This window comes from Patella vulgata, chromosome 6, assembly GCF_932274485.2.
Source record: "Patella vulgata chromosome 6, xgPatVulg1.2, whole genome shotgun sequence".
NCBI classification, from domain to species: Eukaryota; Metazoa; Mollusca; class Gastropoda; family Patellidae; genus Patella; species Patella vulgata.
Genome location: NC_065884.2, coordinates 24,723,575 through 24,747,722, shown reverse-complemented (window position 1 = coordinate 24,747,722; position 24,148 = coordinate 24,723,575). Strand labels below are relative to the sequence as shown.

The window sequence follows — 24,148 nt, the reverse complement described above, 5'->3', positions numbered from 1 at the left end:
AAAACTTTGCTTTTGAACGAGGATATAGGCCTGTTGGTATATAACTTTTAAAAAATTGTTACTAGTTTGACATCAGTTTATATTTTGGGCAACTGGAATAAACTGTAACTGATGTTTAAAATACAAATAAAGCATTAATCAAAACTAGGTATTTCACAGACTTTTTCTATTTTACTTGTTTTTTCTGATCTTGTGACAGTCAATTCTTTTTATAATTTGTTGGTTTCGAACAATTATCCTCTTACAGTCTTGTTTAACCCGTTAATTGCGTAGGTCGTTATATAATGTCCTAGACAACTGCCACTGCCTTGGAGGTATTTTCCCCAACCTATTCTTAGAACATAGTTCGTCACTTGGGCAATTCCCACGATCGCAGCATGTGTAGGATGTTATATTATGTCCTGGACAACTGACACTCATTGTGTGTAGGGTGTAATATAACGCCTTGGAGGTATTTTCCCCAACCTATTCTTAGAATATAGTACATAGTTCTTCGTCAAATTAATTACACAATTAGGGGGTAGTTAACGTTTTAAAAACGTCACGCTTAACGGGTTAACAGCAACTCTTTGTCTTCACAAGATTATCAATCAGTTGATAATCATTTGTGTTTCTGTTATCTCTCTCTACTTCAGTCAGTAACAATAATTACTTTCCTTTATTTGCATCATTTTCAGATTCTTCTAATTCCTGTTGTGGATCAATTGTAGTAAAGATCTCTGATGTTAATTTTTTTTAACCAAGTCTATCACATATGTAATATTGATGGACACCAACATTGTCCTTTAAAGGTACCGGTATATGGTTTGATTGAATCTTTACAGCGGTCAATGTACTGACATTTCTTCTTTGTAGGTTAATAAACATCATGGGGAAAACTGTTAAAAAAATAATAGGCAGACCAAACAGACATAATATCCACACAATGATAACAATTTCAAATGTCAAACAGAAATAAACCTTAAGGTGTTGTCAAACGTGGGTGCACGTAAGTCACCAGAATTATATTTTTTCATTTCTTATGGTTTCTGCAAATGATTTCTAGTGGATTGTAACCTTTGTATATACTATGTGGGCATGTGTGAGCTATTGAATATAGATAGAATTATATTTGATGCCAGGAATTCAAAGAATGATGAGTAGTCTTGAAAATATTTTAGTTCAATACTACTACCAGGATGAGCAAACATGGAAATGGAATCGGTAATCAGATTTCTCGAAATAAGTTAGGAATTTCGGATTAATTAAACAGTTCTTTTCTTGAACATGATCCCCACTTGTAGTCCTAGGGGCACTCTTACTCAGATTGAAAACTTGTGATATAGGTGAATGTTAAGACACTTTAATAGACTACAGACTGCGAGTGATAAGTGTTTTCTTCCACTTGTTACAGATCTGCTATAATCCTTCCTGTGCTTCATGGATGAATATTAAAAAGCTGTAGCAGAAGCCATTTCAGTAGATAATCTTATTGAGATATGTTTGAGATAATCTATAAATAATTGGATTCAGGATAAAAAACGATGAGATGATTCATCTTGCCAAATATTCCTGATGTTTTTGTTGGACTTGACATGCATCTTCCAGAAACATGTAAAAATTATTGAGATTTTCTTCATAATATTAAGATTGTGATCACACCAGTATTTGATTAAAGCAGATTGGAACACCATTGTATAAATTTTGTAACAGGGACCATAAATCAACCGCTTGTCTGTAGAAGCAAAGAATAGCTTTGAACGTAAAGGCATGGTAGCATACTTTTTTGGCAGCCTTAATGTTATTCACATTAGTCTAGCCAGATGGAGGTTTCGGTATTAAGCTATCTCTGCATTGACCGAGAAGGTTCATCCAGATTTTCGGACGTGATTTCCCCTTGCCAGTGATGCAGGACGGAGGGCCTGACAAGGACAGCTGTCTAGTCGTTTGGATGGGAAGAAAATCCGAGGTCCCGTGTACACATTGGCATGCACGTAAAAGATCCCTTGGCAGTTCGATTTAAGAGTAGGCCGTAGCGCTGCTGCCCGGGCAAAAAATATATCAAAACTTGAACAAAGGGCAATAACTTTAGTAATTATTACTGATAATTCGTGAAAATCAACCATTCTGTAGGATATACAACCCATATCAATTACAAAATGGTATATGGATTATTGTAACCTCTTGTGTACTAAGAAATGTGAAAGACAGAATGATGTAGACCATAACATTAAAGGAAAGGGCAAAACAATCAAGATAAGAAAGGGCAGAACGATCTAGGTGATCATAAAAAATCACTGAAAATAAATAGCCTCCTTTCTTTGAATAAGCTAAGCAACTTATACAAATTTCCAAGAAGATGGGATCATAATTAACATGATTTTGTAGAAATGTGGAATAACTAGAAGTTATTAGCAAACAACTCGCACAAATTGCAAAGAGATAAGATGATAATTGGAATATGGTTCTTCCTTTCAATAGAATAGAAAACCATTGTAAATTTGAAAAAAAATTGCTTAATAATTGCAGTCAGTCAAATTTCATGAGAAAGGGGCATAACTCTGGATGTGATTATCAAAAAATGTTGAAACTTAATTCTTGTTCCATTTCATACAAAAAAATTATAGATTTTCCAGTAATGTGGACTTCGAGGAGTAACAAAAACCTATTAGACTGGTCTGTATAAAATTGCTTCATCCCCTTTGTATTGGCATTAATAATAGATTTTTAACAGATTAGATACTTTCAGATATTGGTTACATTTTGGACTTTGAGTTGATCTAATAAGATTAAAAAGTTGAGGACAGAAAATGCTTGATGTTGACAATTTTAATCAAATGGCTTGTGAGCTATTGAATTAGATGATGTGCAGTTTGGACAATTTTTCTTGGGCGAAATGTAACAAAGCTGGAGTAGCCCTTTAATTTTGAGCTGTCCAGCCAAGCCCTCCTGTATTATTTCATGTTTGGAAGCTTTTTATGTGTTATACACATGTGTTTTACACAAAATACCAACATGTTTTATATTGTCTGATTCGTTAACTCATGTTATAAATAGATCATTTCCTGGCAATACGTTATTTTATTGATATAGTGCATAAAAAAGTCTTACTTGAAATGTTCACCTCCATATCAGTTTAGTCTGTGTGACATAAACAATCTGAATTCTGAGACCTACATAGAAAATCATGATGGGCAAAGGTCTAAGCTAAGAATATGAAGAAATTTGCTGTTCAGTGTAAATCTCTATAACTATGTGATAAAAGCAAAATTTGATTAGAATGTAACAAGAGCACAAAATAATAAAACAACCTGAAATCTAATTAAAATGTATGATTAAAAGAAGAAAATAAGTTATATTGCAAGCTGAATAATATCTTTATCTATAAACCAGATATACTTTTAACTTTTTCAACTCCACAAATTAAGTGATATTTTGATAAAATTCTAGTGCAAAACACTTTCAGGTTCTGAAAGTACTTGTATTACCATATCAACATGAATGTGACTTATATTTTCGCAATTTGTTGATGATAGAAATACAAGTAAGAGAATGTTGCCTTAATTGAAGTTTTATCAACTATATTTGTGCAGAAGAATTACTATATATATTTTATATCAAAAGAGCTTTGTATGTGGGCGTATATTGTCGTCTGTCGGTCCGTCGGTCCATCTGTTCGTTTGTCCATCGTCCACAATTTCTTGTGAACGCTATAATGCCAAAAGTTATCATCCGATCGTTTTAAAATTAATAGATGTTATTGTGAGATGAAGAAGTCTATTTAATTTCAATAGGGGGGTGGATGGCCGAATGGTTAGCATGTGCACGCTGGCGTGGTTTCGATTCCCCGGTTGTACGTGACAAGGAGAAGGGTCGCCTGTCCAACCTTGTGGGTTTTCTCCGGGTCCTCCGGTTTCCTTCCACTGCTAAAGACCCCGACGCACAATTGAATTTTTGAATTAAAATTCAACCATATGTTGTGTTGAGTGGACATTAAACCCCATTTGTCTCTCTCTTAATTTCAATATTTCTACTCTTCAAAAAAAGTAGGGGATATTGAAATGCAAATATCTATGCAGGTTGTGATATGATAAATAGTCATGGACACTTGACATGCTTTGAGAGTATGTTCACAGATGAAGAACTTATCGCCCCTACAGAACCCCTGAGCTGCACATGCGACACACAATAGCGCCATACACGTGGGAGGGGTTCATTGTCAAATTTGATACTTCAATGAAGGGTTGATGAAAACTGCCACGTACTGGTTTATCCTATCCATGTTTGCTTTCCTATCGGTTCTTGCAAAAGATTTACTGTTTAGCGTATCTTTGCTTTAGTGTGTTACGTTTAATTTGCAATGACACGTCTTCAACATGATAAAGGTCTACGTGCTATTGGCATGCTTCAAATGGGTTCTACACAGCGAGCAGTAGCCAACATGCTTAATATGTCACCGTCTGTGATCAGCAGACTGTGGAACCAGTACCAACAAACACACAATGTTGATGATAGACCGCGTTCAGGTTGTCCTAGAGCCACTACACAAGCCCAGGATCGATACATTCGTACTTAGGTCCTGCGAAATCGAGGACAAATGGCCAATTAGCTTTCTGTAAACTTGTACTTAGATATCGGCTGCATGCAGCCCATTTTCATGCACGATGACCGTGTGTTGTGCCTCCATTAACTCGCCAGCACATGGCAAACAGGTGTCAATAGTGATCTGATCTGTATGAAATTGTCTTGTAAATGCACCCAATTACCTACAAAAGCATAAATATGTGACAACCCTTGTCGACCGCTCGAACGATTTAGTGCTATGAGCGTATGTTTCATTGCCTGGCAACCTATCTTTTAAGCATGTATTTAACAAGACTAAAATTGATTTTTATTTTAAACTCTAATATTACATAGATATATTATATATATATATTTCTTTGATTTCAGGATTTCTGCTATTTAAGGATTTTTGTAATACTGTATTAGAAGAACAAGTTCCTCAGCTCAAATTCTATGAAGAGGTAAGAAAACATATCAAAATATTTAATAGGCAAAATATAGATGTACTGTATAATACTGTGTTTAAGACAATGGTTCACTAAAACACATCACACGGAACCCTGAATTACCAACATCTATCTACCTTATGACGTGAACGAAAGAATTTTACACAACAATTCACCCCGAGAAGGGTAAACACCCAAATTATATGAAATGAAGTATTGAATTGTACACAACAAATTCACATTGGTTGTTGAATTGAACTTAAATTGTACAATGTTGACTTTGAACTGCACTGATTCAATCCACTCGAATTTTGGACTGTACAAGTCTATCATATAAACACAAAACTTGTGAATGCATAAATCATCAGACATTACAAAATCTATACTAATATTTATGACTGTCGTTTGTCTGTTCAGGGTTGGCAGCTAGACTAGGGCCGTCCCTAGGCTGAAATTTGGTGTATAGGGGTAGCTCGGACCAGGGAGTAACATAGGCTAGGTGGCGTTGGCCTACCACTTCCGGTTTCAGAGTTATACTACATTCACGATTGGTCAGTGAAAATGAAAATGGTTCACTAACTAATAGTTCCAATGCATGAAGCAGGCAGAAACGCTGTCGTTCGTAACCAACACCCTTTTTGTAGAATAGGCGGAACACCACTGTCCAGGCCAATTTCCTTCATAGCGTACTTCATGGTGTGTGTGCCTCTCTTTAGCAGCTCGATTTGTGCAGTAAAGTAGGATGTTAAACCCCATTTTATTTCCATCCACTGGACACAGAAATATATATTGATATCAGCTTCAAGTGGTATGATAAAGGTAAGACTAATATGTGTCTAGGTTGATATGTGTTTTAGGGATTGGGCTTTGTATTTTAGTTAACATACTTTGATGAGTGAATGCGTTCAAATCAATACCAAAGTGAAGCTGCCTTATTATCTTTTGTGGAGATATTGGGGCTTAGGGTGCAAATGGAACCTGCGTAATATTGTGCACTGTACAGATTTAAAAATAATTTTGTCTAATCGATAAAAAAACACATAAAACTTGTGTATTAACTAATATGGCAATTAACATAAAAAATGTAAATGAACCAGTAATTGAATAATGTTACTTTTAGAATTTTTAACAATACATTTGTAAGAAGAACTTATGCTGGGACTTTGCGATAAGCACAGATGTTTCTAAAATGATCAAGAAATGAATACGCAGATTTAAAGATTTTTCTTTAATTTGACTTTATATTTTACAGCCCGTCATTTGCTTGCGTCATCGCTTGTCAGCTAAATGTTTTTATTACTACAAAAACTGTCACTAATGATGGAAGTAGAAAATATTGGAAATGTTTTTCTATTTCTCATTGTTTCCGCAAAGAGTTTCTAAGACAACAATTGATCCTCCATAGTTGGTATTGATTTGGTAATGAGCTTACGGGAAGAGTAGCATGCTCCCAGTTAATCATGACTAGCTCTATTGACCACACCTTATAAATATAAGATGGTAAAATGAAGGGTCTGTGTGAATACCTGGACAAGAAGATTATAATGTACTATATATGTTCATGTATATTAATCAGTTTTATCATTACATATTGACATATACAACATACACTTGATTTAACTTGACTTTATTCCAGCTTAGCCATTGATTTATATTACATATTACTGAGTTTATGGTAATACTACAGTATTTAGGTGGGTGGTGGTCGTCTATACAATAGATTGTGCAATCATATATTTTTCACACACTGAACTATTTCAGTAGGTATAAGGAAACCAAAAGCATACAAGTTCTTTTTCATATGGTACTGCTGTTGTTATGCACACATATTAAAATGTGGTTGTATGTTGTTGTCATGTGGGTTTGTCCGTATGTTCATCATACAGTGTAAATGTATGCAGCTTTGCTGGCAGCAAAGCTTATCATCTGCTTAAGTATTGATATTACATCTACAGTAGAACTTGCTCCGGCGTGCACTCCTAATCAGCGAAAACTTGCTTCACCGAGCACCAAAAAATCCCCCCGAGCGATTTTTAAGTAATTTAACCTATACTAAACAAGCACCTGTTCAACGCGTGCAACGGGCGTCACGATTAATTCCCCCCGTAAAAACTCTACTGTTTCAACGGGCACTCCTCTAACGCGGTCAGTGGTCACTATTTTACTAATAAATTCAACAAAACATCGCCCATTCAACGTCCATTGTTGAATGATACCATCTTGTCGTTCTTTCTCTTTAACAGTCCCGCTAATCCCGTGAGTAGTAGTTAATTAACTGGACCCCCACTGATCAGGTAAAAAGAAATGTAAAAATAACAATCAACCCGGGATTATCTGTTTATTAATCTTTTGTTTTATTAAACGACTAACCTGGTCATTGTTTTCACGCGTAACGACACATTATTTGATACTGATTGAATAAAATGAAAGTACCGAGTTTTGTCACGATCATCTAGTATCTCTTTTCCATTGCCACTTTTTTTTTATTAAACAGACGTTATAGTGCCCCCTATAATACAGTTACATCCCCTGTAAATCAGTGATAAAATCGGCGATGTTTTTTTGTTCATGTGCTTTTTTTGATAAAATAAAATTAATTCATCGATTTTCTTCACAAAAATGGATAAATATTATCGAATGCATTACAATGGTAGACAGTAGTATCGAAGGTTGCTACAAAATGACAAGTTTACAGAAGTTATGTTCAAGATTTGAGTAAAGAATTTTTGTTCGCCGCAAGATTCAGCGTCGGTCAAATTTATCGATGCAAGTATTGATGTTCGCTCCCAATGCACCCAAGCGTAATTAATTTATGTCAGCACAAAAAGCACCGAGATTTTTTTAAGTGGTCGCGTAATCCCTAAAATAGTTGGGGTGGGAAATACTCAAATTCACGGCATTTTGAAATGCTATGATTCGGTATGATGAAAGTAAAAGAAATATTGGGGGGCCAGAGATCCAGTATTACTAAACAAACATGTATACGCAACTACTTTGAATTCACAACTAGATGTATTGTTATTGTTATACTACATGAATAAAAAAATATATGCAATCTATATCTTTATTTTTTGTGGTAGGGGTTGGGGCAATATTAGATACCTCTAGTCAAAGAGCACCTACATTAAGCAAGCATTTTTAAATTTCCCTTGGGTGCTTGCTTAATACAAGTTCTACTGTACATGTATTATTTATTTATGTTAGTCCTAGAAAAAAGCGTATAATTATTTCATGTCTTGCTGCCCTTGAGCAAAAACTGCTTGACCATAACTGCTGTGGCATGTATGTTTTGTTAACTGGAAACCTGTCTTTACTAGTACTTACAAAACAAAAATCCTGAAAGTAAAAAAACAATTTCAAGAACAAAATTTTGTCATTAAGAAAATATATGAAAGAGAACTAGCTACTATTCAAGTGACAGTCTACCTTAAATGGTTTCCTATAGAATATGTTGTTGAATCAGAGTTTACATTAAATATTTACTAAGAAGATATGCCAAAGTGATATTATTTTGGGTATGACATAGTTTTTGGCTCTGTTTTCTTTGTCAGTCTATTTGCAGTTTAAATCCAACCTAAAATAGATGTGTTAAGGAAATATCTCTGTAGATTCTATGTATGTTATAGTTATAACTTCTTATGCTACAGCTTATTGAACAAATTTTAATTTCTGTAATGTACATATAAGTAATTTTGTAATTGTATCCCACAACTACCAGCTAACGCTTTCAGAAATCCTGGAGGCACCAATGCCAATAATTTTGGATTTTTACAACTAAACATTATTTAATGTGAAATAACTGCAAGGAATATAAAAAAAAATTTTTTTAATAAAAGGAAGGCTTGAATTATGTTGAACACATTTTGGACAAAGAGTTCCTTAAGCTTACTTGCTGTTTTTCAGAATACTAATTACTATGTTGTAAAATGGCCTTGCCTTATACTTTGCTGCATAGATTCTATATAGCCTGCTTTTAGGCTTAGCTTAAACTTTCCTAAGACTTCCTTATTGTGAAGCCAAAGCTTCTTTAGCTTTTCTTTGATGGCATTTAACCTTCATCTGGAACATCTCAATATGGTATAGCAATATCATCAATAAAGATGTTGTGTCGAGCAAGGTTATTAACTGTGAGGTATTTAGTAGAATGCTCGTATCTTTCATAGATTATCATTCTACAGTATTTACCTCCAAGCAGATGTCCTGCTTCAATATCCTATTGATAAAAGATACAGGGTAATTGATTGGTCGATAATGTGGATGCCATTATTGGAACCACCAATCAAGAAACTCATTATAAAATTTTAGATCGAGTAAAGATATACATTATACATTTATATATATATATATATATATATATTTTATATAACTTGCTTACAAAGATGATAGAAATTGGTTGTCGTGGTAATAGTTTTGTTATTTTCTGGAAGCCATGTTAATTTACTATCATGCTGTCTATTGGCCTATTGATTCTGTTTTTATCATCAATATTACATGTTTCATAAGTTTCCTTACATGACTAAAACAACCTCTCAAGATCATTAGGAAGAAATGAATCTAACATTAAGACCAAGCTATTGGAAATAAACTTAATTAAGTCTTTTCACATCATCTGATATAATCACACTAGGATAAAAATCATAGTGCTTAATAACATTTGTTCACAAACAGGTTTGTCATTGAAGACATCTCTTGTCTAGGCTTCCCAGCATATACCGTAAGCTACAATTAGTATCATGTCATGCCAAAGCAGAGTATGCTTAGTCTTTCCACTAGAGACTATCCTTAAAGATACATTATGTAAGATTTAGATAAAGAGCTGACCATTCTTGCACACACCTCTGAATAAGTCGCGTTAAGGGTAAAAAAAAATGTCCCTAGCATATTGTTTGTATTTTCATTGAACACATACCAAAGGCTGTTCAGAAGTGAAAAAATGAAAATCTTCTATAGACTAAATTCGAAAATATGCCAAATATAAGAAAAAATATATCTAAAGTTTACTTCTTACGCACTATTCTGACAAGTTATAAGTTTGGTTTAAACATCTATTAGTTGAGATTATGTCAAATTCAGGACAGGTTTTTTTATTTTATTTTTTGAATTTGTTTCAATCACAATTCGATCACTGTGCTTTCTAAAGTGGGTTAGCTTTGAAAAATGCCTAGCAAGGATGCCATCTTGGAAATTTGTTAACCTAGATACAGTTTTTTTTTACAAGAATCGGATAACATTTATAAACAAGCTAGTCTAGTGGGAGGTTTAGTTATAATAATGTGGGATTGTATTTTAACAATGTGTATATTAAGAAATATATCGTGACTGTAGATGTTTATTTATCTGTGTGTATTAAAGTTAAAGAATGTGATATCTTTGTTACAACAGCTTGTAAATCTCATGATTTAAACAGATTTACTCAATCAAACTACTCTTATATAAATATTTCATTCATTAAGTTAACATGAACAGGGCTAGCTTGCATTTCATCAGTGATGTTATCAGAAATTTTTGGAAGTTAGGGTGGGTAAGATTGTTAACTGAATAAATATTGTTTTTCGTCATTTGTAAAATTCTTGTAGAATATGGGGTTTGCTCAAAAAAGGGAATGTTTTATAAAAACTTAAATTGGAAACAAGATAATCATGATTTTGTGGTTGTGGCAATTCTTTTTTTTTTCGGATGTTAACATTCAAAAAAGAACACTGTAAATCTTGTGAAAATTTAAAAATTATAAGATTTCCAAATTTTTATCTCTAAAATATGCTACATGAAGTAATGTTTGGATTGTGATGTTATGTTTACATCATCTGGCTGTAGCAGTAATTATTATTATATATTAAAGTCTGCTGACTGCATGCAACACTAGAATTAATCCTATCTAATTAATAGATATGATTCTGCACAACACAAAAACTGCAACACTGGAGTTAAAGGCATACACATGTGTTTTAATAACTTTGGCATGGTGATATGTGAATTTTAGACAAAAGAATCTGATGCCCCAATGCATCATTTCTAAATATGAGGAAAGAAATTGGGTTAAATATGGTAAATGCCTAATTGGTTCACTTCACAAAACATGTGAATGTCATTTGAAGGATTGCGGAATCAATTGCGTGCTACAAAATTGTGCAAGCTAAATCTCTAAAATCAGTAGAAAAATGATTCAATTCTGTTCAGTATTTACAAAAATACGAGGAATTGAAAATTGTCAACAATCTATATGTCCTCGACAGAAGACATCTGTAACCTTCCCTAAAATCCATTGATGGGCCTTTTTTTTTTCAGTCTAACCCAGGAGATTATCTACTGTGGATATTTGGATTTTGTTTTCATAATTAGATGTAAAATAATGGTTTGAGTACACTTTAATGCGATAAAACTAAAAAATTTGATATTTTCTCACAAATGCAAATGACCCTCAGATACAAATGTAACAAATGTTCTACAGTTTTTACCCATCATATTAATATCAAATTGTTTGTATTCTGAAAGACTATTAGTACATTGTACATTTAGTAAAATGCAGGGTTGGATGCAGAATTATGTTCAGTCATCATTGAAAGTTGATCTCATGATCATAAATACAAGGAAAAGGAGCAGTGTTACCCTCCTAACCTTGTTAACCCCCACATGCTAGAGAATTAATAAAATTAAACCCCATACAAGTACCTCATCATCATCATTCAGAAGCATCTAATTCAAGGGACAAAAACCCACAAGATATAGACCTGTCATAAAACCCATTTGGTTTAATTTATGTCTATATTGTCCCATGTCTTGTAAATGCTCTTCCATTACTGTCCTCTTATTTCATCTGTTCTTATCCGGAGGTTAGAAACTGACTATATCCACAATTTGTAAGTCAATTACTAGCTAACTTTTCTCATCAGTGTCTGATTTTAGCTCAACTAATGTGAATTTTATATGCATGTGTGCCAGAAGCTTGTCCTGGGCTGTTTGCTCTATGGCTGGTATTTAATCATCAATATGATCTTGCTAGCGGAATATTCCTCACGCTTTCCCCTCCATTAACTTGTGATGATGGAGCTATTTAAACATGTATTTACCGGCAACATTATTAGGTTTTGTATAGGAGTGACTGGTCGACCTGTGACAGTATAGCCAATGAACAGATTTCTGATAGGAAAAGTCAATCAGCCTGTAAACTGTCAGGAAAATAATAAATGGTTCCATTTTCTCCCCTTTCTTTGTGGATGTATATTGTGGTCACCTTTGTCTGGCATCAGAACCACAATTTTGTCTGACCACTCTACAATTTAGTATGTTGTTTTGGGGCATATTAGTGGACCTGACAAGCCCCAGTCTATGTTTAATCTAGCATAGTTCAATTATGTGTGTTCAAATAAACAATAGGATTCTGACATTGTGACATATAAATGATTGATGAATAAACACATGGTTTTCCTTTTTATGCCAGTCAGAAGTCAGAACACTATAATTACCACGAACATGGTGTGTATGTATTCATACAGCCATTGACAAATATTATTAGCTTAATACTATATACTTGTTTACACTGAGAATGTACAGTGTAAAGGTTTGTGACCAAATAATAAGGAATTCTGCTTTTTTAATGGAACTGTCTGGGTTACAGAGTAAAAACAGTGTTGCGTAAATCGTGCATAGCTTTGGTGTAATATGTAGACCAATTGGACCTGACATTCTATTGAACTCAATTTCTGCAAGCTCTTACAGTACTCGTGCTTCATGCTAATCATATTATTAGCTTTTTACTTTATTTCATCAGCTACGCTAAGTCTGTTATACACAATGGCCTTGGGATATAATTATGTTACTGAACCCAGTATACTTCTTATTTCTCATCTCTAGCCACTCTAGGACTCTTAAGCTAAACATGTATATGATGCTCAAAGATTATCCCAGAATTTTTAACTGCCTTAATAGTATTTGTTAGCTAGGTTTGATGTATTGCCTATTATATTAGTCTTTCACCAAACCAGTTTATTAAAAACTTATAATTTTCAAACATTAAGTAGCTGACTTTTGATATATATTCTTCTAGGAATACAATGCTATAAGATATGTTATTTGTTAAAACCTCCAGGCTACAGCATTGTTTGCCTTTGTGGCCCCCAGAACCACTTGTTGCTTCATGGCACTTTTGGCCATTATGTCAATTCAAAAGTACCATTGATAAAGAAAAAGAAACTGATATTTGGTGAATAGATGATTTTGGAAGTGTATGTACTTCAAATTTTGAGCTGAAACTTTCGGAAATAGTCTGTTCCTTTACATTTTGGTGTTTGCTCTATATACTTAAAGGAACTTTTTCTCTCATTAAATACATCTAATACATAATCAGAAACTGCATTTACGCTTCAAGTTACTTTTTTGAAAATTTGCACCTTTTATATTGGTATACAATAACTATTCTCGCAAACATTGCTGGTTTGGAACTCTTCACAGAAACATTAATTTCGGTTCCCCATACATACCACCCAGATAAAAACAAATGCTAAAAACATATATCGTTTACACCACGCAAAGTTAACAGTGCTATTGTTTTCAGAACGGTTGCCAGACCAGCTGACTCTGGTGGTCCAGATTGGAGCTAATCTCAGAAGGGAACGCTTAAGTTTGACCCATGGTACACTACTGTACAATGAACTGTTCTGTTCTTGAAAAATCAGGTTATATTTGGCTCAAATAAATGGTAGTATGCCTTTAAAATGGTAGATAAATTAAAGTGGATTGTGTATTGTTGGTATTCATGTTTGCAGAATTTCCCCCAATCCTTAATTGGAGCAAACCTTATTTGCTGCATGTGCAAATGGACAGATTTTGTTGTCCAATCCCTTTAATTTTGGTTAAATGCTTTATAGACTAACAATGGAACTTGCTCAATCATTTAGAAGAGTAGTGTTCAGAAATAAAACAGTACACAGATACACCAGAAAATATTTATACAAGGCCAAGGCATCAATCATCTTTGTTATCCACTCAATATTCTTGGTTAGTCAAACTGGACTCTCGCAGGCCACATATAGTTCATTTAGTGCTGGTGATATGTTTTGACCATTAGTTTATGAAGTTGTACTAAGCTATTGATTCTGGTTATTGTGTCTTAACAGTTTACCACACAGATGGTCTTCCTTGTTTATTTATTAATGGGCATCTGAAACACATTAGTAGGCTACAACTTTTTAAACCTTGAAAGATATGTAATACACTTGTGTGGTCAGTTGTAACAATTTTGCGTTTCTGTGGTTAAAGTTAGGGAGAAAGTCTGTAACATACTTGATTCCTTTATTAATGCCATCGAATTACCAGTACTGGTAGGCAGGATATCAGGTAGGTCAATAGATATATCTCTTATCAACCATATAAACTATAGTAAAACAACACTCTCTAAACTACTGGGCAAAAGAAAGTTGGCACTCTGGTTACATATTCCATAAAAAAAGATGAAGAAAGTTTTGATTTAAACGATGAATATTTTATTGAGAGGAATAAGTTTCTGATGTCTGGAGCAAAAATCAAAACATTAACAATATTGTACTGGCCACAAGTCAGTGTTAAAGATCAATGGGGTCTAGATAAATGATTACACTGACACATGAGTCAAGGAGAAGCCCTTGAATAAGTCCAGACAAGAGACAACATTAGTAGCGTGTGTGGCCACCTTTGGCATCGATACATGCCAAAACGCATCTCCTCATGGACGTCATTGGGAATCCTTTGCCATTCTTGCAATAAAGCTTGCTCAAGCTGATGTTGGTTTGCGAGAGGAGGTGTCATTTGGCGATCAAGATAGGTTCATATCAGGAGAACCTTCTGGCCAAGGTAATGTGTGGACATTAACATTGTTTAAATAAACACGTTCCAGTCTGGTTTTATGTGGTTGGGCATTATCATGCTGCAAAATGGTAACGCTTTCTTGGCACTGCCCCAGGTTGCAGAACTTCATCTCTGTATCTTTGGCCAGTCAGTTTTCCACAGATGATAACAACCCTTGTTCTTTGCTGATCACAAATTCTTTCCAAAAAAATTGCCACCTCCATCATAAGGATGAACATCTTGAGTGCAGTTAGGTGCCAGTATCTCTCCTCAATGGTGATAAACACGAACCTGGCCATCATTTGTGAACAGGTTGAAGCGGCTTTCATCTGTTGCAAATCACGCTGCTGCCATCAATGTACAGTTCTTGTCCATTGTAACCTGCGCTGATGGTGTTGAGGGGACAAGATCATTCCTCCAACTAGGCAGTAGGCTCTTACACCAACAATGCGTGTTGTCCCAATGCTGTGGCCGCTGTTGCCATCCCAGTCAAAAGCCTGTTTCGGAGGTGAATTGTCTGAATATAGCAGTCTTCAGCTGGAGTTGTGACCCTTGGCGTTCTGCATTTTGGTCAGTCTTGAGTTTGGCCTGTTTGCTGAAACTGCCAGAAGAGATGACTGATTGAGGTTGGAATGCAGTGAAACGTTCTTGCAATTTGCCATTCAGAAGCTCTATCGGTTCTTGCATAAAATTTACTGTTTAGCGTATCTTTGCTTTAGTGTGTTACGTTTAATTTGATCGAGAGACGTGTTCGTCAACTTCAACACTGCAAGAATTGGTCGTGGCACTGCAAGAGGAGTGGGTCAGATTGCCCCAAATCGTGATTGGACAGTTGATTAGGAGCATGCCACGACGAATTGCTGAATGTCTGAGGATTAGTGGAGCAATTACTCATCAAGACAATTGGATGCAATTGGCCTGTTATTAACATACACTGGTTACCTCTAATAAAAACAGCAGTGCATTTCCGCAGTTTTGTATTGTTTCTGAATATTTCCTACTTTTTTTTTCGAAGAGTATATTTTGTCAAATGTTTTCTAGATAGAACTGGATTTACATGTGTCAACTTTCTTTTGCCCAATAGTTTATATAATAAATAATTTCAGTAGAACAGGACTTAGAAACAAAAGTATATCAAACTCATCCCACAGTAATGGCCAGATTGACCTACCTATGGGCCCAAAACCAAACTCATCAGTGGGCCGCCAAATTTATAGAAATATTGGCATGTTTCAGTATCCAATATATAACCTATATGCTGGCACACTGCATGCCAGATTGGTTTCAGTGGGCACCCCAGATACCTGTGGACCCTATGCCAATGGCCTTCGTGGGCTATCGGTAAATCTGGCTCTGTCCACAGTTAATGTATTTTAGGACAGAAGACAGCACCACAGTATATACAATCTTTAAATTGACCCTAACTGTAACATTGTCCTTGCGACTCACGTATACACGTTATGCACATGATATGATCTTTGAATCGTGTGTGGCAATATTAAGAGTTATCTATAACACAGACAAAAAGGAGGTGTTTGATTCTGTATAACAGATTGTTATGCCACTAGCATCAATTATCTACCCTTGAAGAGATGATGCTTATTATAACAGAGGTAATATGTGCTAATGACATTCTAACATTAGATAGTAGATGACCTAACCACTTTTCACAGTCATGTCCTCGCACCTCATTATCATTTCTGTCATAATTACAACTTTAATTACAATTTCAGTAGATAACTCCAGTGAGAAGTGAGCTGGTAAAGTTTATAGATTTAACAATTTTGTGGTATTATTAACATTTTCCAGATATGAATGCAATCGTGAATACAGTTCTTTTGGTCTTTTTTTTTAAAAAGATGATAACATTTACGTTTCTCACAAGGAGTTCATATGGTAGGACCACAGCACCTCCTTTAATTTTGTATTTCAAATTCTGTTACTCAGAACTTCACATGCCCCAGAGCCCATGTTCAGTTTTGTTAAGTTGTAAATTCGGTTACTTTCAACTTTCACAGTTGGTAATGAGACTCAAATCTGTCAGAAATCAACCAGAATAACCAATTACTGGCTTGGAATGGTTCAATATATTGATAGTTAACCTATGACCTTTCCTCATCTTATACACAGGTCTTTGTTAACAACCTAATCACAGCATGTTATGGGTGTGAAAAACATACTTTAATGTTTTCAATCTTAATGTTGTGCAATGTCTTTTGTAAACTTGTTCATAATTCTGAAGTGGAACATAGGGTACTGGGTGGAGATTTCAGAGTTTATCCTAATAACAGAAGCTACAACTGTGTCTAAAATTATTAAGGTGGTCCCAATCCATTTATTATTCATGTTAAATGATTTAGATATGAACCATAAGATCTATTGTATAATTATAAGGACAAATTAGTCATATCTTAGGTTTTTTTATGAATGGATTCCCTTTCATAATTATTGCCCTTGATGAGTTTAAAATATCTTGGGTATAGTTTATAGGCTATATTTATGCAGAGTATTATTTGTGATCAAGAAAAAAAACCACTCTAGAGTTCTGGTTATAAAATGAAGAATCTTATAGATTTTCAGTGATTTCTGGTAATTACTTTCAGAGTTATCTTGTAGACTTTCTAGAGGCTATAGTTAGGGCTCATGTTTGAGTCATATTTGCTAGTCTTGAGTGACTGACAGTTTAATTAATCGGATGAAGCATTTACTTATCGATTTACATGCATTGAAATTAGAATTCCCAACAATTTAACCATAAAACACAATAAATACAGTTTAATGTTTAGTTTTTAGAAGCAAAAAACACTAAAAAATATATAAATGAAATTGGGACAATGCTAAATATTTTACCAATTGTAGGTAAACAAAATAGCAAAATTTTGAAATGTGCATGTAGTGTTTTATGTTTATGAGATGAACAGTCTTTTGATTTTCAAGTATGGGGTATTTGCGTGCTGTATCATACAGTCTGTCATTGAGTTGTACGTGACAAGGAGTAGGGTTGCCTGTCCAACCCCGTGAGTTTTCTCCAGGTCCTCCAGTTTTCTCCCACTGCTAAAGACCCCTAAGCGTAAGCAAATTATTTAAATAAAATTGAACCTTGTGTTAGTCCCGTTTCTATGAAGTGGATGTTAAACCCTATCTCTCTCTCTCTCTCTCTCTCTCTCTCTCTCTGTAAAGAGTTTATGGTAAAAAAATCTGTTATCTATGAATAAATAGACTGCTCAGTCTACTTAGCTGCTTGAAACTGTTTATAAACTAGATAAATAAATAAAATTGTTAATCTTAAACCATTTAAACATACTTTTCATACCATTATATCTTAACTTTATGAAAATTCAAAATATGTATGTAATTTTGGAATATTTTTATCCACTCAAAATGATTATGTCTTTAGCACCAATAATCTTGATAAATTATTCTCAAAATATCAGTTTTGTCAGGGCTGTTCTTGCGTCAGTTATGACAGTTCAATTAATTACAAAATATTCTATTACTTGGCCTGTTCAGTTTTCAATATAGTTAAATTAAATACAGGACATTTAACAAATGACGCTCAAGGCCATAGAGAACCTGACGTCTGGAACTGATTTTAAAATGTTCATTGTGTCTTAGATATTGGATATCAAGTGCCCATATTTCCACAGTAAGATAACAACATCAATATTTATTAAAATCAACCAATACTAAACCCTATTGAGTTACACGCTCTTTTAAAATCGAAACTAATTTTGTTATAGTTTAAACAATATTTTATGCAATGAACTGAATAGGATTGAATAACAAACTATACACTGTGATAATAAATAAGAAATCTTGTAAATCAAATTCAATAACAAATAAAATATACAAACTTTGTTACAGATCTAAAGGACAATAAAAGAATATTGCCAAACATAGACCAGTCTTGGATACATGAAATTACTTTGTATACAGTCAGAATGATTGAAGAGGTTAATTAGCGTAATATCTATCATCTTACAGAAATAGGAAGAATTACCTTTTGCTTGATGAAACACAAAACAAATTATATATGATTTCTCTTTATTTGTCTTTATTAAACTTGCAATTAGCCAATTTCTTTACAAATTAACCTAAGTAAAGTGAATAATAACCACTGATTGGAAGCTATTGAGCAGACATATGATATGCAAATCAATGTGGTGGCTGTCTGTCACATATATATATATATATATCTCTCAGAATATTAATGCACAAATGAAGAAAGCAAATAAAGAATATCAATTGAATGGACGAGAATTGTAATCACCTTTTCCGTCCGTTGGTCCGTTCACTTTTTGCTTCTGCTCTCTGAAATATGGACTTATAGTAATCTTTCCAGTAACAGAATGTACCAACACTTGCTCACTCTAAAAGTAATTCATGGATTGACGTTGTGCGTCAATATGATTATGAAAATTGGTGAAGATCTGAGATATGGACTCGGGCTTGGCATATTCTCTCCATGTACCAACCGGTGCTCACCCAATAGGCTTTAATTATGTATGGATCTTTTTGATTATTATGATGTGCAGCATTGAATTTGGTGACACCTATTGATTTTCAGTAATTTCTTGTTGATGCTGAGGAGGCTAGTGTTCTTTATGGAAAATTTGCTGTGAAGCATTGGAACCATGATAGGATGAACGCTATCAATTTTCATACTTAGCTGTGCATGCATCCATATTTAAAGTAATATGGATATTTAGATGCTCAGATATATTCTGGATCTGATGCAATTCAGCATTGAATGTCCAGAGACTTTACAACCAGAGATATTGCCAGCATAGCGGCAAATGGAGATTACTCAGTAGTCAAGGCATAGGATTGGCATATTTGTAAAAAAGATGCTGCCTGATGGAGTTTATGTTGGTATGTTACGCTATAACTGTCGCATCATGTTACATAAGGTTGACTAACTTTATACTCATAGGCGTAGGAGCTCAAAGTAATTCAGGGGGGGCATAAGGGAAAATTGCCCGAAATCAATACCGTTTTTTCGGGCATACATATCATAAGAGAGCTTCGGGCATATTTTCGGGCATGCAGTGGACAAGAAAAAGATGAGAAAATACTTTTCGGGCAGTGTGGATCTCATAGAAATAAGTTAGTTATATTTTTTCTCTAAACGTTAATAGAAAAAAAAAGGTTGTTGAATTTTTTATTGCCCGAAAATAAATTTTTTGGGGGGCAAATGCCCCCCCCGGCTCCTACGCCTATGTTTATACTGCCTTTGGATTTCTGGAATATATCAGCTTCATTTCCAAATGGCTATTTGACATTTTCTGGTGGAAGGGAGAGTATTGCCTGTTTTTTTTTTAAACCTTGATACCAGGGGAATAATCTGTGAATTACATTGTGAGGTGTATACAGATTTATAAGTCTTTTACAGATTCTTTAGGAATATGGTTTAAAGAAGTTCAATAAATTCTGGGAGAAAAACATGAAATTTGCAACTAACCTTCTTCATACTGCAATGTTTGAAATAGGTCTGTCACTCTTGTCCATACCAGAATAAAAGTTATACATTTTTCTGAATTTGATAATAATTGATGTTAGATCTGAATTGTAAAGAACTTTATCAGTCAATTGTTTCCGGGTTCTGTGTTTAATATCCTGTATTTTGATTTCTGTTGCTATTAATAATCTTGCTGTCAATGTTCGTTAGTACATTGCTTGTTTTTATACACCCACATTGAAATGTGGTTGTATATTGCAGTCGCCCTCGTCTATCTGTCCGTTCATATGTTGGACCGGCATCCACAATTGCTTGGGAACATTCTAGAGGCTACAGGTAATATCCAATTATTTTTAAATTTATTCATAGTATTTAAGGTCATCAGACAAAGATGCCTATTGATTTTCAACAATTTCTGATAAATAAATGGCCCTTCATCTCTTTAGAAAAATCTTGTGGATGCTTTAGAGGCTAAAGTTAAATTTATACACAGTGTTTGTGATTATCAGACAAAGATGCCTATTAATTTTAAACGATTTCCGATAATTACTGCCAGAGTTATGGCCCTTGATCTCCAGAGGTCAAAGTTACTATCCAATTGATTTTAAATTTATACACATTGTTTACGGTTATGAGACGAAGAAGTCTTGATTTTAACAATTTCCAAATGACTAGACAGCCCTCCGTCCTGCACGACTGACAAGGGAAACCATGCCAGCACCGAGTTTGAACCCACAACCTCCAGGCTAGCGAGTCAGCATCTTACTCACTTAGCCACCGTGGATCTTTAAGGTCATGAGAACAATTAAAACAAATTCTAATGACTTCTGATAATTATTTAATGGGTTGTTACTCCTAGTCAAATTTTATTGTGTTGTAAATGTTTTCATTACTGACAAAAGAAAAAATATACGACAAAGCTTGCTGACTGCCCGGATGACTTAGCCGCTGTGGGTGTATGTTTCGTTGCCTGGCAATAATTTACTATACCAAAATTTTACTGCTGAATAATTTTGTGGGTTATTATATTAAAATGCTTTTATTTAAGGCTTGATGCATCATTTGCTTAATATATGCTAAACATGCACTTAGATTGGTTATTTAACATTTAATGAAAAAAGCATCAAAATGCCAATGCTGGATAATCTCATGGCTTGAATTCAGTTGGATTTACACTAGGCCCATCAGGTTTCTCCACTACCAATAAAAGATGGCGGTGTCTTGTTACACTCAAGCAGCATAGATTGATGAAATATCTATTAATCATAACTTTATATATACTGAAATTTTGGACTGATATTCCTATTAGATATTGACACATCAAGCCTTTAAAGATTTTTTTATGGAATAACATGAACAGTATATATTTGCATGCTTTCTTCAATTTTCAAGTACATCTTGTTAATTAATAATGACTTGGATGATCGAGCTTGCATTGTATACCTTCCCCCAATTGGCAATCTTAACTAATTAGGTTTTTGGAGATGTGTAAAATTTCTGATGCTTTATTAATTGAAGTTAAATCTGTATCATATATGAATAGATAATTATATGTAATATTTTCATATGCCCACATGGAAATGTATTCATATATTGCAGTCTCCTCCCTCCGTGCTGAGGGTGTATGTTTTATTGCCTGACAACCTATCTTTAATTATAGCTTAAATTTAGTTTCAGTTTTGTTTATGTCTCGAATTACATTATAATGAAATAGATAAAGCCACCATATACAAGAAGTAAATGTCACCACAGATATTCATCATATTAAACTACATGTATCCTATTTATTTTGCCCTTTGCAAAGACTAATGATTTTGGTTAATTTTATCCTTATTTCAAAGAGAATAAACATTTGAAGTGATGAATGTATTTCAATTTTTTGCTCCTATAATGTCACTATAGTTATTTAACTAGATAGATAGATACACAGCCCACGTACAAACCACACCTTGCTTTTTTTCTGGTGATAGTTATTCATTCTGCACACAGAGATCTATCTCTGCCACATTCAAAAATTAGTGAACTATTTTCTTATGCAGTTCTATTCTGTATTACATCTATCATACACATAAAAACTAAATAACCAGTTTCAGTTCCATAGTTTTCATTATTCTTGAAAGATACTTAGTGTTTTTATACGCCCACATTGAAATGTGGTCGTATATTGTCGCCCCCGTCCGTCCGTCCGTCCGGCGTCCACAATTGCTTGTGGACACTCTAGAGGCTAAAGTTAATATCTGATTGACTTTAAATTTATACACAGTGTTTAAGGTCTTGAGACGAAGAAGCCTATTGATTTTCAGCGATTTCCGATAATTACTGCCAGAGTTATGTCCCTTGATCACTTTGAAAAATCTTGTGGACGCTCTAGAGGCCAAAGTTAATATCCAATTGACCTTAAATTTATACACAGTGTTTGAGGTCATGAGACGAAGAAGCCTATTGATTTTCAACGATTTCCGATAATTACTGCCAGAGTTATGGCCCTTGATCACTTAAAAAAATCTTGTGGATGCTCTAAAGGCCAAAGTTAATATCCGATTGACTTTAAATTTATACACAATGTTTAAGGTCATGCGACGAAGAAACCTATTGATTTTCAACGATTTCCGATAATTACTGCCAGAGTTATGCCCCTTGATCACTTCAAAAAATCTTGTGGATGCTCTAGAGGCTAAAGTTAACATCCGATTGACATTAAATTGATACACAGTGTTTAAGGTCATAAGATGATGAAGCCTATTGGTTTTCAGCGATTTCTGATAATTACTGCCAGAGTTATGGCCCTTGATCACTTCAAAAAATCTTGTGGATGCTCTAGAAGCGAAAGTTAATATTCGATTGACTTTAAATTTATACGTTGTTTAAGGTCATGAGACGAAGAAGCCTATTGATTTTCAGCGATTTCCAATATTTGCTGCCAGAGTTATGGCCCTTGATCACTTTGAAAAATCTTGTGGACGCTCAAGAGGCCAAAGTTAATATCCGATTGACTTTCAATTTATACACAGTGTTTAAGGTCATGAGACGAAGAAGACTATTGATTTTCAGCGATTTCCGATAATTACTGCCAGAGTTATGGCCCTTGATCACTTCTAAAAATCTTGTGGATGCTCTAGAGGCTAAAGTTAATATCCGATTGAGTTTAAATTTATACACAGTGTTTGAAGTCATGAGACGAAGATTCCTATTGATTTTCAACGATTTCCGATAATTACTGCCAAAGTTATGGCCCTTGTGACGCTCAGAAGGCTAAAGTTATCATCCGATTGACTTCAGATTGATACACAGAGTTTAAGATCTTGAGACGAACAAGTATATTGATTTTCAATGAATTTTTAAATATTCAGAATTGACAGTGAAACACTCTGAACCAGCTTCTTGTGTGTTTGCAGCAATCAGTCCCAATTCTAACTCTGTTTAGTTGCTTCAGGAAAGGAAAGCTCTGTAACAAGAAAAGAGTTTTAACTTTGGCTATTGAAGGATTCGAAATTGCAGTTTTAGTCATCATGCTTTTAATAATAATAATAATAATAATCAATTTGTATAGCGCTGAGTGCTCCAGCTAACAGCTGCTCCGCTGTTAGATCTTAGATTTAAGATAAGTAGATCATTCTTATCATCAATCAGTTTAAAATCTATCCAAAATACAGGCTACAATTTAATACTATGGCTATGGTTGGAGAATGTATGTTTTATTACCATGCCACTTATCGATCATCTTCCAAGATCACCTGAAAATATCCTGCTTGTAATTAAGTCGTCTTTTGTATTAATCTTCTCATATTTTATTAGTTAGAATATTTTAATATTCAGAATCGTCTAGCGGCATTACAAGTGTTGAATCTGCATAAAATAATGAATTTATTTGCATTTCAACACC

The 24,148-nt window shown here is 34.3% G+C and overlaps 1 protein-coding gene across 1 annotated transcript in view; it reads left to right on the top strand.

Moving 5' to 3' along the window:
* Nucleotides 1–24,148, top strand: part of LOC126823361 (beta-adrenergic receptor kinase 2) — a 98,964-nt gene that overhangs the window by 18,575 nt on the left and 56,241 nt on the right. The window contains exon 3 of the mRNA XM_056101823.1: nt 4,930–5,003. Within this exon, the coding sequence (XP_055957798.1) occupies nt 4,930–5,003 (74 nt within the window). The remainder of the gene's footprint in view (nt 1–4,929; nt 5,004–24,148) is intronic.